This window comes from Aquarana catesbeiana, linkage group LG11 (genome assembly GCF_042186555.1).
Source record: "Aquarana catesbeiana isolate 2022-GZ linkage group LG11, ASM4218655v1, whole genome shotgun sequence".
Classification (NCBI taxonomy): Eukaryota; Metazoa; Chordata; class Amphibia; order Anura; family Ranidae; genus Aquarana; species Aquarana catesbeiana.
Genome location: NC_133334.1, coordinates 183875266 through 183893655, shown reverse-complemented (window position 1 = coordinate 183893655; position 18390 = coordinate 183875266). Strand labels below are relative to the sequence as shown.

The 18390-nt window shown below is 45.5% G+C and overlaps 1 protein-coding gene across 2 annotated transcripts in view; it reads right to left on the bottom strand.

The window, feature by feature from the left end:
• The window catches only part of CTCF (CCCTC-binding factor), a 445740-nt gene that overhangs the window by 342749 nt on the left and 84601 nt on the right, over positions 1-18390 (bottom strand). For both annotated transcript variants that reach the window (XM_073605105.1, XM_073605104.1), the window contains exon 2: positions 10804-11587. In XM_073605105.1, the coding sequence (XP_073461206.1) occupies positions 10804-11578 (775 nt within the window). In that variant the 5' untranslated portion in view covers positions 11579-11587. The remainder of the gene's footprint in view (positions 1-10803; positions 11588-18390) is intronic.

Genomic DNA, 18390 nt, shown 5'->3' with positions numbered 1-18390 from the left:
GACCAGTTGTTAGCGCCGTACCTAGTTGTCCCTAAGGCCAGGCCCTGGTATAAAAAAAAGTGTCTGTATACTTATTTCAATTGGCTCTGCTGAATGCTTATGTGCTATACAAAGACTAACTGGATCCTTCCTTAAATTCCAGGAAGAGATCACAGCCCTTCTGTTTCCAGACGGTGCTGTGGCCCAACTTCCCAAACCAAATGCACTGAGCCGGCTGCATGGGAGGCATTTTCTGTATGTCCTCCCTGGTACCCCTACCTAGCGAGCCCCCTAAAGAAAGCGTTGTGTCTGTAGAAAGCGCGGATATAGGCGTGACACCCGCTATTATTGTCCCTCCTGTCCTGACCATCTTGGTCTTTGCATTGGTGAATGTTTTGAACACTACCACACACTAGTGGAGTATTAGCCTTGGGTACAGCACTGCACAGTCTAGGACACACTTTCACAGGGTCTCTTAAGATGCCATCGTATTTTTAGAGACCCGAACCTGGAACCGAACAGTTACACATAAGTGTTAAAAAAAAATTTTATATATACAGTGGGGACGGAAAGTATTCAGACCCCCTTAAATTTTTCACTCTGTTATATTGCAGCCATTTGCTAAAATCATTTACGTTCATTTTTTTTCTCATTAATGTACACACAGTACCCCATATTGACAGAAAACACAGAATTGTTGACATTTTTGCAGATTAAAAAAGAAAAACTGAAATATCGCATGGTCCTAAGTATTCAGACCCTTTGCTGTGACACTCATATTAAACTCTGGTGTTGTCCATTTCTTCTGATCATCATTGAGATGGTTCTACACCTTCATTTGAGTCCAGCTGTGTTTGATTATACTGATTGGATATGATTAGGAAAGCCACACACCAGTCTATATAAGACCTTACAGCTCACCGGGCATGTCAGAACAAATGAGAATCATGAGGTCAAAAGGAACTGCCCGAAGAGCTCAGAGACAGAATTGTGGCAAGGCACAGATCTGGCCAAGGTTACAAAAAAAATTTCTGCTGCACTTAAGGTTACTAAGAGCACAGTGGCCTCCATAATACTTAAATGGAAGACGTTTGGGACGACCGGAACCCTTCCTAGAGCTGGCCGTCCATCCAAACTGAGCTGTCGGGGGAGAAGAGCCTTGGTGAGAGAGGTAAAGAAGAACCCAAAGATCACTGTGGCTGAGCTCCAGAGATGCAGTCGGGAGATGGGAGAAAGTCAACCATCACTGCTGCCCTCCACCAGTCGGGGCTTTATGGCAGAGTGGCCCGACGGAAGCCACTCCTCAGTGCAAGACACATGAAAGCCCGCATGGAGTTTGCTAAAAAAACACCTGAAGGCCTCCAAGATGGTGAGAAATAAGATTCTCTGGTCTGATGAGACCAAGATAGAACTTTTTGGCCTCAATTCTAAGCGGTATGTGTGGAGAAAACCAGGCACTGCTCATCACCTGTCCAATACAGTCCCAACAGTGAAGCATGGTGGTGGCAGCATTATGCTGTGGGGGTGTTTTTCAGCTGCAGGGGCAGGACGACTGGTTGCAATCGAGGGAAAGATGAATGCGGCCAAGTACAGGGATATCCTGGACGAAAACCTTCTCCAGTGAGTGCTCAGGACCTCAGACTGGGCTGCAGGTTTACCTTCCAACAAGACAATGACCCTAAGCACACAGCTAAAATAACGAAGGAGTGGCTTCACAACAACTCTGTGACTGTTCTTGAATGGCCCAGCCAGAGCCCTGACTTAAACCCATTTGAGCATCTCTGGAGAGACCTAAAAATGGCTGTCCACCAACGTTTACCATCCAACCTGACAGAACTGGAGAGGATCTGCAAGGAGGAATGGCAGAGGATCCCCAAATCCAGGTGTGAAAAACTTGTTGCATCTTTCCCAAAAAGACTCATGGCTGTATTAGATCAAAAGGGTGCTTCTACTAAATACCGAGCAAAGGGTCTGAATACTTAGGACCATGTGATATTTCAGGGGTTTTTTTTTAGTAAATGTGCAAAAATGTCAACAATTCTGTGTTTTTCTGTCAATATGGGGTGCTGTGTGTACATTAATGAGGAAAAAAATATGAACTTTATTTTAGCAAATCGCTGCAATATAACAAAGAGTGACAAATTTAAGGGGGTCTGAATACTTTCCATCCCTACTGTGAGTATGTATATGAGAGAGAGAAAGAGATATTTAGAGCTGCACGATCATTAAGAATCGTTATCGCGATTTTTTTTCCCTGTTGCGATCTTGACAAAGTATTTCCCGATTCTTTCTATGCAGAGAATTCTCTCTGCTAAAGCCCACAGCAGTCAAAAGAAAGGAGAAATAAAAAAAAAAAAAAAATCAGGCAGTCTGCCAAGAATCACAACATTCTTTAGCAGTTGAACTTAAGTATAAACTTTGTAACAATTTGTCCTTTAGATCAAAGGAATACACTTTGGTGGGTAAATGGGGGAAGTTTATCCACTTAAACACTAAACCTTTTTCTGACATTTGTTGGTTTCAAGTTAAAATCATTTTTTTTTTTTGCTAGAAAATTAGCACTCCCAAACATTACATATTTTTTTTTTTTTTTTTTTAGCAGAGACCCTAGAGCAGTGGTTCTCAACCTTCTAGTGCCATGACCCCTTGATAAAATTTCCCAAGTTGTGGGGACCCCTAACAGTAAAATTCTTTTCGTAGCGTGGGTTGTCAGCACCCAAGGCAAGACATGTAATTTGCGCCCTTAACCCACGGACATTTACCGCTTCCTGAGTCCCTTCCACTCGTACAATATTGAAACCCCTTATGGTACATTTCACGATGTACCACTCTCTCTCTTTGTTCTCCTTTCTTTCCCTTTTATCTCTCTATCCTAATTTCCTGCTTTTCCCCCCATCCCTCTCTCTAGCCATCTTTATTGTTCTCTCTCTCCCTTTTTCTTTGTTCCTCCCCCTCTTCTCCACTCCGTTCCATGTATTCTCTATTTTTATTCCTTCTCTTACTCCTTGGTGGGGGGAATGGGATGAGTGGCAATGCTGGGGGGAGTTCTGATCAGCCAACTTAGGTGCTCTTGATTAAGGTCATCTGCTGATCTGAGAACTGTAGTGGGGACTTTTAATGGCAACTATAATCACAGGTAGTGTTACTCACTGTGTCTCCGGCTTCACTGTGTCTCAGACTTTGTGGTGTCTCACAGCAGTGACACCTATGCCAAAATCAGGAGATGGGGTCCCCTCCAGCCCCCCCACTTCACATTCCTCACCAGTCAGCTCACCTCTAGTCTCTACCCTCCAGCCATGCCGTGAACTGAATGGACGGCTGCTAAGAGGCTGAGTGGGCGACTGCGGGCACCAGGAACAGCTCAGCTGGGCGGCCACAGGTTTCAGGGACAGCCCTGCAGGTCGGCCGCAAAAAGCCTGGGAGAGCAGGGCGGGCTTCAGAAACAGCCCAGGATTTGGTGACCCCTGGCAAATCATCATTTGACCCCTGAGGGGGTCCCGACCCCCAGGTTGAGAACCACTGCCCTAGAGAATTAAATGGTGGTTGTTGCAATATTTTATGTCACACTATATTTGCGCAGCAGCTGTTCAAATTCAATTTTTTGGGAAAAATTACACTTTAATTAAAAAAAAAAAAAAAAAAAAAATTAATCCAGTAAAGTTAGCCTAATTTTGTTTGTATAAATGTGAAAGATTTTACGCCACGAGAATCATGATCTTTTTATTCTATTCTAAATATATATTTTTTTTTTCAATTTCTTTATTGTGTTTTAACATACAGAATTCAATATTCAGTCAGGGCCGTATTCCCCATTCGGCCCCACTATCTATATTACAACATATTTAAAATTCAATTAATTGATCCCCCCCCCCCCCCCCCTCTCCAACCCACCCCCCACTTTCCCCATTCCTGCTTACTAACTGTACTCCCATTTTTTCGGCAAAACTTGTTGTTTGTATTTTAACCAGTCTCACCATTTCACTTCGAACCCTACTTCTCCTACCTCCCCACTAAACCTTAAAAATTCCAAATTGTATATTTTGTTTATTTTGTTTAGTTTACAAAACCAACTCGTCAGTGTCAGACTCTCTGGATCCTGCCACAGTCTGGGTATTAAGCTTTTCGCAGCATTTAGTAATTGAGGCACCAGTGTTCTCGTGTACTGTTTAATTGGCGTTCTAACCCCATGGAATAAGCATACCCATGGCTCCTCTAAAATGTTGGTGTCTGTAATTTCCTGTATTGTTACCATTACCTCTTTCCAGAATATTTTTATTTTGGGACATGGTTCCTATTTCTGGGCAGCCCCTCCAACATAATTTTGAGGTCTCTTTTTGATAATGGTGTACTATAACTGGGGTTATGTACCATCATGCTAAACACTCATAATTCATTTCTAACGTGCTACAGTCGGCTGATGTGACGTGAGTCAACCGTAATATTTTTCCTACATCAATGTCTGTTTTTCCTGTTCCCAACTCTTCTACCCACTTTTCCATAGAAGGGAGAGGCCCTGTTGCTTTTAATCCGATCAGCATTTTGTAAATCCTGGAGATACCTCTCCTGCCACTGAACACAACCTTTCAAATGGGAGCAGGTTATCTTCGGACCTGATCGGTTGGGGCAGGGACTACACAAAGTACTTCAACTGTGCATACCTCCACCTAACACCAATACATCTTTTTTGTTAACTAAATCCTGAAAAGTGCACATTTTTCCTTTCAATGTAATATCCTTTAATGCATTTTTTTTTTTTATCCACGTACCAAACATACCCTCTTTCCCAGGTGCAAAATAATTTGTCTCTCTTGGTGTCATGGGGGAGTTAAATGCCCATTTTCTTTTTTGTGTACTATGTCCCAGATTGCCATTGCTGTCCGTGTAATAATGTGTGTATACTCGTTTAACTCTAAGTGTGACGGGATCCAAATTATTTACCCTAGTGAAACCTTACTAATAGCACTTTCCATTTTGACCCACTTTTTTTCTTTTTTGCCCATTCCACTACCCGTGACATTAGAATAGCATCATAGTAGTTCTTGATATCCGGTACCCCCAGGTCCCCTTGACCCTTATCTCTCATTAGTACCGCCAAACTTATACGGGGCTTTTTGTTCTGTCAGATATATCTTTGAAGTAACGTATTTAATGTATTAAAGTATCCTTTTTAATACATTACACACATCTGGTGTGCCCCACTTTAGGCAAAGGAGCTGGAACACATCCGGATGCAACGACCATTCCCCTGGGTCCAGCATCTGACGACTTAGGTAGTCCGCCTGCCAGTTTTCTACACCCGGAATGTATATGGCCGACAGGACCTGCACGTGCCGCTCTGCCCACTGGAGGATGTGAGAGACCTCCCGTGCTGCAGCCAAGCTCCTTGTTCCTCCTTGATGGTTGACATATGCCACCGCCATGGCGTTGTCAGACTGGATCCTGACAGGACGCCCCTTTAGCCTCCTTGACCATGAGGAGAGGCACCGCCTGATCGCCCGAAGCTTGGAGCACATTGATCGCCAGTTGGGATTCTTCCCACGACCAGAGGCCTTGGGCTGACTGTACGCCCGAAACTCCCCCCCAACCGGTCAGGCTGGCGTCCGTTGTGATCACTGTCCAATGGAGAGGAAGGAACGATCTCCCGGATCGAAGGACCGGAGACCTCAGCCACCAGAGAAGGGAATCCCTTACCAGTTGGCTTACCTGAATTTGACAATCCAGGGATAACGGAGATTTGTTCCATTTTGCCAAAATCTCCTTTTGCAGGACTCGAGTGTGAAATTGAGCGTACGGTACTGCTTCGAAAGTGGCTACCATAAGGCCCAGAACTCGCATGCAGAAGCGCAGTGACGACCACCTGCGGTTCACCAACAACTTTACCCCAGCTTGAAGAGTCTGTAGCTTGTCTGAAGGGAGACAAACTCTTGCTTCTGAGGAGTCCAGCAGTAAGCCCCGGTATTCCAGGCCTTGAGTCGGTACTAACGCCGACTTCTGTAGGTTCAGCACCCAACCAAACTCCCGGAGAGTCTGTATGGTGATCGCTACATCCTCCCTTAATTCTGAGGTGGAAGCTGCTCTCAGAAGGAGGTCGTCTAGGTAACCCATGATTGCAATCCCACGTTGCCAACACCTTGGTAAAAACTCGGGGTGCTGACGCCAGGCCAAAAGAGAGCCACAAACTGGTAGTGCTCTTCCCCGACTGCAAATAGCAGAAACCTCTGATGCCTGAGGCATATGGGTACATGTAAAATACGCGTCCTTGATATCCAGGGATGCCAGGAAGTCCCTCTGATGGGAGGGCAGCGACCACAGAGCGAACTGATTCCATCCTGAACCCTTGCACTTTCACAAAGCAGTTGAGGGCCTTCAAGTCCAGGATTGGACGTACCCCTTCCTTTTTGGGGACTACAAACAGATTGGAGTAGAATCCCTGAAACCTTTCCAGCTTTGGTACAGGTACTATCACCCCGCGCAGCAGCAGGTCCTGTACTGCCCCGAACAGGGCTTCCCGACGAGCTGGAAGCAGATGTAGGTTGGAGGGAAAAAATCTGTTTGGTGGGCAAGAAACTATCTTGTATCCCGATTAAACTAGTTTGCAGACCCATTTGTCGGACAGTAGGGAGGTCCACCGGGCTGCAAACTCCCGAAGGCGACCCCCCACCCGAGAGTCAGGCGGGGGCAAACCTTTATGCGGTAACATTTTTGTTCGCAGACTTGTTTGGCTTGCGAAACCAGGGACGCTTTTGTCCTTCAGCAGGCATCATGTCGGACTGGGAACACTTACCTGCCGACCTGGGCGGGCGAAAAAGCAGTTTGAGTGGGAAAGAAGGGCTCTTGCATACGGCGTGGCTCCTTAACCACCTGGACTGTGGGAGTAACAAGCTCTTCCCACCGGTAACATTTTTAATAATGTCATCCAGTAAAGCTCCAAATAGCCCCTCACCTTAGAAGGGCAAATCCGCCAGTGCTTTTTTCCGCAGACCAGCATTTTAGCCAAATCAGGCGCCGTAGCACCACTGCTGATACAGATGCTCTAGAGAGTAGGGGGACTGTATCCAGGGCCGCATCACAGACATACTTAAGGCCATGCACCAACTGACCTGCCAGTTCTATGCAGACCGGGGAAGACTGTTGCTTCTCCAATTCATGATGCAACAACTTTGCCCATTCAGTAAGCATCTGCAACACCAAGGCCGTGGCCAGCACAGGGCGTAACGCTGACCCCACCACCGTAAACATGGACCAAGCCACTGCCCTCCTGTCGGCAGGGTCCTTGAAGTCAGGAGTCCCTTCTACCAGAATCGTGGTTACTTTATTTAACCTGGATACGGGGGGGGGGGGGGGGGGGGGTCAACGACCGGAGACGCCCATTTTTTCAGGAGGCTCTCCTCAAAGGGGTAATGCACCGCCATTCTTGTTGGGACTGAAAAGGCCCGTTGCAGTCTTTCCCATTCCTTGTATATGAACTTCTCAAAATAAGTCAAATACGGAAACACCTTAGGCGTGCGGGCCAGTTTGCGGGACCCAAAAGGGACCGCCACCTCAGCCAAAGTTCCTGCTGCATCCTGTATCTTCAGAGTATCCCACAGTAAGTGCTCCTACTAGCGCTTTTTCCTGCACTAACCCGGACATAGAGTCATCCTCACTGTCCGAACGGTCCTGGTCCGCATTCGCTGACATGTCAGAACAGGGGCCACTACTCACCTCGGGGCCAGAGTCTGAATCAGAGCTCTCCCCAGAAGATGGGGGGGGGGGGGATAGGGGGCGTTTTTTAAGCCCCCCTTTCGCCCGCACGCCGCTTCCACCCTAGCAACAAAGGTCTCCAGGACCGCAGACAAAGCGTCCATAGGCACGGCATTTTGAGCAGGTGAGCCGGTTGCAATAGCAGGGATGTCTGGGGAAGAAGCGCCAGCTTCTGACGCCATGCTGACCCTCACTCGCCTGCCACAACTTAGGGACTTAAGGCAAGGAACACAAAATCCCACCCTCCTAGCTGCTTACAGACCGAGGGGGCCCCCCGCAGGACTCACCACCCCGACCGAGTGCTGCGCTGCCGCTGTCCGCTCCGCCCTGTGCCAGTCACAATGTGCCCAGAGTAAAAACCGCACTGTTCTGAGGTACATAGACACCAGCACTAGAAGTAAACCGCGCTGAGGCTACAAGAAAATGGCCGCCAGGCCGTCCCAGCAAAATACAATCACCAAGAAAATGGCTGCCGAACCTTCTAGAAAATGGCTGACAGCATATACACTGCATAAGGCTACAGGAAAATGGCAACAGCCTCTCCTCATGGCAAATAGCCTAAGCACCTCACAGTAAAGGAAAAAAAAAAAAAGGGAAATAAAAAAACGGACCCCAACAGCCATCGCAGCCCCCCGTCAAGGCCCGAAGCCCCCCCGGCCAGGTACATACACCGCACCTCATGCCCAGTCACACAGCAGCCCCAGCAGGGTGATGAGGGATTAAGGGATAGGGAGAGAGGAAAGGGCGAGTGAGAGACCCCCTAGTCGACCACCCAGGGAATGCCCAGCTGCTCCATCCTGCCGAGGCAGAGAGCGCTGTACTTACCCCTCCTGACGGGATTGCTGGATGCATTCCACCACAGACCCATCACCCGAGCAGTACGGGGTGGCTGTTGGCCATGGCACACTGCTATACGGACAGCAGTAGCCCGGTCATATGTGTGCCCCGATGCATATAGCTCACTGACCGCCCCTGGAGAAGAAGGGGCATGTCGTGGCCGACCCAGCACGTAGCTAGGGTCTGCTCACACTCGATGGCCAGGCTGGGGAGACTACAAGGATCTAAATTATCCAGCCTGTCACCCAGCCCGGCTGTTGATTGTAGATCACAGGATCAAAATTGCAGAAAAAATGATAAAAATTCCCAGGACCAATGGTCCCCTCAGGGAGCCAGGTCCTTCTACACTAGGCAGCAAAAAACTGAGCTGCAGGAAGCAGGGTGAGGGGTTATAGCCAGAGAGATCGCCCCCTGGGCAGTGCTGTGCAGTCTTGCTGTTTTTACACAGTAAAAACTAGTCCTCTCCTGAAGGTGGCATGATAACCCTAAGGTCAAGAATTAAAGGAGCTGTGTCCGTCAATGAACGAAAGAAAAAAAAAAATTTTCATGTAAACAAAAAAAGTGTCAGAAAGGACTTCAAGTGGTTAGAAGAGTGTGTGATGTGTGACATAAGCTTCTAAATGTTGTGCATAAAATGCCAAGATAGCACAAAACCCCGCCAAATGACCCAATTTTGGAAAGTAGACACCCCAAGCTATTTAATGAGGGGCATGGCGAGTCCATGGAATATTTATATTTTGCCACATATGTGAAATTACACCCCAAAATACATTCTGCTGCATCTCCCGAGTACGGGGATACCACATGAGACTTTTTGGCAGCCTAGTCGTGCACAGGCCCCCGAAAACCAATCACTGCCTTCAGGTTTTCTAAGGGCGTAAAATGGTGATTTCACGTCATTACCCATCACAGTTTGAGGCCCTGAAATGTCAAGACCACAAACCCCCCCCCAAATGACCCCATTTTAGAAAGTAGACACCCCAAGGTATTTGCTAAGAGGCATGGTGAGTATTTTGCAGATCACATTTATTTTTGAAAATTAAGAAAAGAAAAAATTTATTTTTCTTTTTTCAAAACTTTGTGGCAAAAAGATCTGCAAAATACTCAACAAGCCTCTCAGCAAATACCTTGGGGTGTCTACTTTCCAAAATGGGGTAATTTTGGAGGGGGGGGGGGGGTATGCTATCTGGGCATTTCATGGCCTCCGAAACTGTGATAGGCAGTGAGGAGCGAAATAAAAAATGTACGCCCTTAGAAAGCCTGAAGGCGGTGGTTGGTTTTCGGGGGGCCTGTACGCGGTTAGACTGCCAAAAAGTCCCACATATGTGGTGTCCCCATACTCAGGAGAAGCAGCAATGTATTTCGAGGTGTAATTCCGCATACAACCATGCCATGTTTGAACAATATATCATTTAGTGACAGCTTTGTGGTTGTTTTTTTTTTGTCATTTTTCAATCACTTGTGACAAAAAATAAAATATTCAATGAGCTCAACATGCCTTTCAGCAATTTCCTTGGGGTGTCTACTTTCCAAAATGGGGTCATTGTGTGTGAGGGGGTGGGGGGTTGTACTGCCCTGCCATTTTAGCACCTCAAGAACTGTCAATTCAGACAAGAATCGGATCACATGGGTGTGAACAGCTATGCGATCTGATCCTGGTGCGGACCAAATGCGAAGCGAATCACGTGCGATGTCGCACACCAATGTGAACCGAGCCCAAGACACGTCTAAGGCTTCATGTAAACGGGACGTTGTTTAACCTCTCCTGAACGATTTAACTCGACAGCTAGAAACCAGCATCTAAAAACGTCCGTTTAGCCGCGTTTGCATCTAAGTGTTTGTAAAAAAAATTAAAAACAAAAAGACGCTGCTAAATGTGAGTTACCGAGTTTAGCAGCGTTTACAGGCTGTTACAGGCATTTGGTGTTTCAAAGGCATCTGAACATCTGTCCTGAACCCTTTTTTTTGCGTTCCAAAAAATGCTTCAAAATTTAACTGCCTAGAAACTACTATAAACAACCCTGTGTAGATGTACTGATAAGATAATAGAGGAGGGTTCAGGGGCAGCTGAAAAAAAATGCCCAACTGCTCCTAAACGTCCGTTTACCAGCAGCAGTGTACATGAGGCCTAAATCTTTCCTTATTGAAAACAGGAAGATCTATACACCTGTATAACCATGGCTCTAATAAGATGTTTACCAAAACATAGTAAGAATTTTCAAGAAGTCATAATAATCTAAGTACCTTTCTTTTTAATTTTTGTTGGTTTTGGAGGTTTCATGTTGCCAACCACTTTTTCAGCATTAACATCTGAGAGCAAGCCCTCCTGTTGTTCTTCTTCAAAATCATAAACAGACACATCAACGTCTTTTCCTTCTTCTGTATAGCGAAGTTTACTTTTCTTTGTCTTCTTGATCTTTTTGACAGGTGGTGCATAATCTGGATCCTTCTGCCAGGTAGATTCTTCTTGTGGCTGAAGCTCAGCCTGTTCAAGAGTTTCCACTTCACCATTTGCCCCAACCTTAACAACTTGGAAACCCTCTGGAAGAGGCAACGTGTGACAGATCATAGGTTCTCCTTCTGGAAGGCCTTCTTTAGTCATCTCATTTTCATAAGCTGCATGAAGTTCCCCAACAGATGTGGCAGCAACAGGAACAGCTACAGGTACCTGCACAAGCTGAAGTTCTCCTAGATTTATTGGTTGTTCCTCCATATTTACAACTTGCAAAGTTATAATTTGTGTATCATCTACAGTAGCTTCCCCTTCCTGAGACACTACACCTTCCATTACTTCTGTTTTCATTTGAAGAATTGCAGGATCAAGATGCTCCATCATAACCATTTGAACATTGCTATTAACATCATGGGGTACTTCACTTCCATCTGCCTGGCTATGCACTATAACACACCCATCATCATCAGCAACACCATCTCGCCGCCTCTGATAAGTCTTTGTTTCCTTTCTTTTCATGAATGTCTCAGAGTCTTCAACAATGGCTTCTGCCATATCGCCTTCCATTTTCACCAACTGTAAGACAAAAATGACACTTACTCAAAAGAAAGGCTATTAAAAATGCAGTTTTCATTATCAATATACCAGCTGCTAGTGGGAATTTTCTTTCCCTTTAACTATATTACAACTTTACATTTTGAAAAAGTAAATCATCCCAGTCCTTTTTTAGCAGTTTGTTTGCGAAGGAACATAGGGCATTCTGCATGGCATTGCACAGGGTAATGTATGGCCTTTGTAGTGTAAGATCTGTCATTTCCTGTAAAAGAAACTAAATCTCTACATCTGGGTCTCAGACTTGTGCTGGTGGAGGTGGGAGCCACACAGATCATATTTAGACACATAATTAGATCTGACACACAAACAAGCAGACCATACACAGACAGACACACAGTCAAGAAGCTTACTGTGCAGCTGGAACAGGTTTTTAATACATTAGCACTCCATTTGTGATGCAAGAGTGGATAACATAGCATGCACTGGACACTATAAGACCCAAAACAGGCAGCTGTCTTCGCCCTTTGCTGCGTAGGGCCTAGCTAGCCAAAGCAATACATGGACATTAGGGTAATCAATCACCCATGACATGCGAACCCATCATTACAAGGTAAGGCAAGCAAACAAATATAAAAACAGCAAAACCATCTGAAAGCTTACAATGCCTGTAACTACCAGATGGCAGCCTTGCAAATCTAAGACACCAATATCTGATGCCGAAAATCCTACATATAAAGCACTAACTGATCTAGGGAGGAACACCTTGACCAGGAAACACCAAAATGGCAACAAGAAATGCAACTTAGTAACAAGCAGGACAGAAACCAGACTATCCCTTAGGCTCTGTTTACACCTAGTCGTTGCACATCTCAACGACTCCTGAAATCGCCACAAAAGGCGGGACACGTTTCTGATTCCATTACTTTCAATGACACCCCAATAGTGGCCCGATTTCTTATGTGTGACAGGTGTCCCGAGATTTTGTTTGTACAATTTTGTCGCGATTTGTCAGGCGACAATAGCAGGAAAAACAGGTACCTGGTAAGTTTTACTAAGAAGTCTTCCAGGGCAGCATCTGAGAGATGGGCTCCTCCCACCTGTGACCTGCTTCAGAAGTAACAAAGCACAGAAGGAACTCCCAGTAAACCTATACGCCTTAAAGTGGATGTAAACCCTCACAGTGAACAGTGAAGTGAATAGGCTCAGATGATACACAGAGATGAAACAAATCTCCCTACATAAAGTTTTATTTGTATATCTGCTGACTTCAGCTTTCTACACGCTTTAGAAAGTGAACATTGTGTTAGAACTTTTTCTTCCTGTTCCACCACTGGGTGTAGAGTCTTGGCATACACTGTGTGACAGCTGATTGGCGGAAAGACCCCCCCCCCCCCCACATAGGCAGAGGAATGAAGAAACATACAGAGCTGTGCTGTGAATAGACCAGCTCTCTGCTAATTTATAGCACCCTCCCCCACACAAAAATTTTCAGCTGCTTTTATTTCCAGTGTTTGGAGAACTTGTCAGAAGTTATCATGCTGATAACAGAGGAACGGAGCAGCAGAAAGACATGGGACTCAGCTAGAGTTATAAGTAAATAAGTAAAAAATAAAAGTCATCTTCTACTCCTCCACAACGACATCACGGAGTTGGTGGATGTTAGAGACCTTGCGCCCCTCCTCCTTCCGTTTGAAGATGCCCCACAGATGCTCAATAGGGTTTAGGTCTGGAGACATGCCTGGCCAGTCCATCACCTTTACCCTTAGCTTCTTTAGCAAGGCAGTGGTCGTCTTGGAGGTGCGTTTGGGGTCGTTATGTTGGAATACTGCTCTGCAGCCCAGTCCCTGAAGGGAGGGGGCTCATGCTCTGCTTCAGTATGTCACAGTATGTTTGCATTTATGGTTCCTTCAATTAACTGTAGCTCCCCAGTGGCAGCAGCATGACGCTCCCACCACTATACTTAACTGTAGGCAAGACACACTTGTCTTTGTACTCCTCACCTGGTTGCATCCACACACGCTTGACACCATCTGAACCAAATAAGTTTATGTTGGACTCATTAGACCACAGGACATGGTTCCAGTAATCCATGTCCTTAGTCTGCTTGTCTTCAGCAAACTGCGGGCTCTCTTGTGCATCATCTTTAGAAGAGACTTCCTTCTGGGATGACAGCAATGCAAACCAATTTGATGCAGTGTGCGGCGTATGGTCTGAGCACTGACAGGCTGAACCCCCCCACCCCTTCAACCTCTGCAGCAATGCTGGCAGCACTCATACGTCTATTTCCCAAGGACAATCTCTGGACATGACGCTGAGCACATGCACTCAACTTTTGATCGACCATTGCAAGGCCTGTTCTGAGAGAACCTGTCCTGTTAAACTGCTGTATGTGTTGGCCACCATGCTGCAGCTCAGTTTCAGGGTCTTGGCAATCTTATAGCCTAGGCCATCTTTCTGTAGAGCAACAATTCTTTTTTTCAGATCCTCTGAGTTCTTTGCCATGAGGTGCCATGTTGAACTTTCAGTGACCAGTATGAGAAAGTGAGAGTGATAACACCAAAATTAAAAACACACCTGAGACCTTGTAACACTAAGAGTCACATGACACCAGGGAGGGAAAATGGCTAATTGGGCCCAATTTGGACATTTCCACTTAGGGGTGTACTCACTGGTCGCCAGCAGTTTAGACATTAATGGCTGTGTTGAGTTATTTTGAGGGGACAGCAAATTTGTTGTCACGTGAAGATATAAAAATATTTACAAAAATGTGAGGGGTGTACTCACTTTTGAGAGATACTATATGTACCTAGGTCAGATTTCATTATTTGGGTTTACATCCACTGATTTGTACTAGTGCTTAGGGTGGGAACGAGTGCTGCCCTGGAAGAGTTACCAGGTACCCAACTGTTTTCTCTAATCATCTTCCAGGGCAGCATCTGAGAGGATGTAGCAAGAAATACTTACTAGGGTGGGGAGAAGGCCCACAGCACTTTGCAGCTGAAAGTCCGGTTGGACAGGCGGTCCATACAGTAATGCCTAACTAAGGTTTTGAAGCCCTGCAGATCTGCTCTGGGGTTGCCCCTGCTTTTTCTGCAACAGAGGCAGCCCAAGCCCCGGTCGAGTGAGCTTTGATCCCTCTTTGGGGGGGTGCAAGGTTCTGTGCTCGATAGGCCAACTTTATAGCAAGCTTGATCCATCTAACTATTGTACTTTTCAAAGCTGGTTTCCCCTTGTTGATCCCTGAATGAAGGACGAACAGAGTAATAGATTTGCACCAGTCCTTCGTTCTTTTTAGGCAAGCTATGAGTATTTTCCTGACATTCAATTTGGCACGTTTCCCTTTTCCTGCTGTGCATTGAAGCTGGAAGGGATGTGATAATGATATTCTGCGTTCTGTGAAAAGCTGTAAAAAAATAAATACATAAATAAAGAAAAAAAACTTTAGGTAGGAAAGCCAGGAATGGAGAGAGGATTATTTTACCTAGCCGATTTGAACAGTTGGCACCTGTATTTCGCTTAGCCTCCTGGCTGATACTAAATCCACTAAGAGTACGGTCTTCAAAGTAAGGTATTTATACTAACATTCTTCCAATGGTTAAAATGGGGGAGAGAGAAACCCTGTAAGAACTGTGGAGAGGTCCCATACTGGGACTTTGCTAAGCTTCAAGGCCTAGACCTTCTTAGCAAGAGAAGTAATCTTTTAATCAGTGGGTCTTCTGCCAGTCTGATGTCCAAAAAGGAAGATATAGCCGCCACTTAGTGTTAGGAGAGAGGTTTTTGTCTGCCCCTTCCTGCAGGAAATCCAACACAGTAGAAACGATTCCTTTGTAACTTCGTCTATTTTTGTTTCGTTTCAGGAGACAAATTTTTTCTGAACTTTTTCATAAATGGCCCTAGTAAAAAAATTCTGCTGGCCAGAATGGTATTGATTACTATATCCGACAATCCCTTCCTCTGCAACATCACCCTCTCAGTAACCAGTTTGAAAGTTGCATCACCTTGATGTTCGGGTGGTTTATAGGTCTTCTGTGACAGGATATTCGGTACATCTGGCAATCTTAAGTGTGGTTGAACGCTCATGTTTTTCAGATGGCTGAACCACGCTCTTTGAGGCCAGTAAGGTTCAAACACTGCAGTTTTCTCTTCCTTGATCTTTTGAATTACTTTTGGTATTAGGGTGGTCAGAGGTAAGGCTTAACAGATGGTATGACCAGTTTTTATTGAATGCATTTAATCCTAGAAAAAACGTTTGGGACTTTCGTGTTGATCTTTGATGCAAATAAGTCTACCTCGGGCATCCCCCAGGTTTGAGTGATCCAGAAGGTCGGTTGGTTTGGAGACTGTTTTACAGCATTTCAGCTTACAAAGTATGCAAGGGTGTTGTCTATTCCCTTCAGATGGATTGCCGAGATAGACCTGAGGTTTGATTCTGCCCATGACAATATTGTGTCTGTCAGGCCCATTAGGTAAGGAGATTTTGTTCCTCGTCTGTTCAGATATGCCACGATTGTGGCATTGTCTAACTGGATTTGGACATCCCTGTCCTGAAATGTTGCTCAAAATGACCTTAGGATTTGCTCTACCGCTTTTAATTCCCTCATTTAAGGAAGCTCGCGACCAGTTGGAATTCCATTTGCCCTGCGTACAGAGATCAGACATGTGTGCACTCCACCACAAGGTAAATGGCATCTGTGGTGATATGCACAGGGTTGGTCTGTGTCCGTCTGTGTCCATCTGCGTCCTTTGGTGTAGCGAAGTGGATTGAGACCACGGTCTCGATCATGGCGGGTACACTGTGCGGAGGAACCTTGATGGCAATACCATACACCTACTAGGGAAGCTGTTGCCTTTAACCCATTGAGGGATTGGACACTATACAGAACATGAACCTCTAGACTGTTCTATTTTATGTAAGGGAATACCTTTTGGTAACAAGCATCGGTCCCCCTCTGGATATGTTTAATGACTAAATAACCTACTCTGCACCTCCCTCTCTGCCTGCTTGTTTTTTTTTGGCCTGTACATTTGTATATTGTGCACTACCATACACCAATATTTGCCCAAGTTCCTGAGGAAGCACTGACGCATGCAACATGTAGAGCATTATTATACCACATCTACCTACACCAACCCAATTGGATACTATCATTCCATTTGAACGCCTTACGTCTACCAGGAATGGGTTTTGGTGCTTGTGGTGGTGTTACATATATCCTCTAAGCAATATTTGTTTTATGTAATTTTATAATGTTTTTATTATAACCATTTTTGTAATACAATAAAATAACTTTATTAAATCTTGTATTACCTGTATACTTGTGCCTATAAAGTGCACGATATTGTCCAAATGTAGTCTAACGTAGTTAGGACACCTTCCCTACCATTTTTGTATCCAGTTTGAACCTCTTCTACTTTATCTTTTTGTTGAGAGGTTTTAGATTTAGTATGAGCGCATTTCCTTGACGGTGTCTCTCTTGTAAATATGTGTGAGTAGAAGCCTATGCCTTTTCCTGACGCGAACTGGACAGATAACCTTTTGAGTCATTAAATCTTCCAGGATAGAAAAAAGATAGAAGGCCCTCCGCATGTTCACTAGATAACTGGTTGGAGGGGGGGGGGCGGAAAACTATTGAGTATCCTGCTGCTATAGTGCGGAGGACAGATCTGTTTTCCGTGGTTTTTCACCACTGTAGTGCGAAAGCTGCCAATCTGCCCCCCCCAAATATCACCACCTGGCTTGTCATTGTTTCTCGTTTATGGAGAAGGAAGGCTCGAGTATGATGTCTTCCTTGCTCTTCCTCTTTTGCGAAGCCAAGCCCTTTTTTGCTCCTGTTTTAGTAAGTCTCCTGGGCTGATGAAAAGGCATCTTCCCTGGTTTCTTCCTGCCCTGTGGAAGGCTTTTTTGCCCTGCCTGGGGTCCTAAGACTGAATCCGGGTCCGGTCTGAATAGTAATTTGCATGAGATTGGAATCCCACACAATTTGTTTTTTGAGGTGATGTCCCCTGCCCATGAGCCATAAGGCCCTCCTGGCCGAATTGATTAAAGCCGTGGTTCTAGATGTTATCTTCACTGCTTCTGCTGAGGCATCCGCTAGAAAGGCTGCTGCTCTGGTTAGCGTAGGGATAGTTTTGATTAACTCTTCCCTAGGTGTGTCACTTTCCAAAAGCTCTTGAAGTTGACTAGTAGATTGTGAGCAGTGCAGGTAGATGCTCTAACAGCACATCTACCTTCTTATCCATTGGGTCATTGGGGGTCTCCGATTTGCCGAAGGCTAGGTCAAACTTGTTTGCGATCCTGGAGAGGGAGGCATCCACTTTGGGGCGCTTCGTCCAAGTTTATGTATCCTCTTCTGAGAAGCGGTACCTGCGTTTGACTGCAGCTGGCATGAAGAGCTTCTTTTCCAGTTCTTTGCATTCCTTTTTGACTAGGTCTTTCAGGGACTTTTTGTGTATCAGGAAAGTTCTCATTTTTTTAACTTGTAGACCCTTGTATATTTTTTTGTGTAGGGAAAGTTACACTTTTTGTTCTTTGATGCCCAGGGTATCTGTAATGGTCCGTAGTAGTTTTTCTGTGCATTCTGAAGGGAAGGGGGTACCTTCTGACCTTTCGTCTTCCTCGTCTGAATCTGAACATAAGCTATCCTCAGATTCAGAGTCTGGGTCATCTGAGTCTGCTTCCTGCTCTGACCGGGCCACATCTAACCCACTATACGATGGGAGGGGTACCCGATTAGTGGACAGGTTGCTGGCCTGACTGGTATTTGCTGGAACTTCCAGGCCTTCTATGGCTGAGCGCAGCGGCCCAATAGTCCTTTTTATTCCTT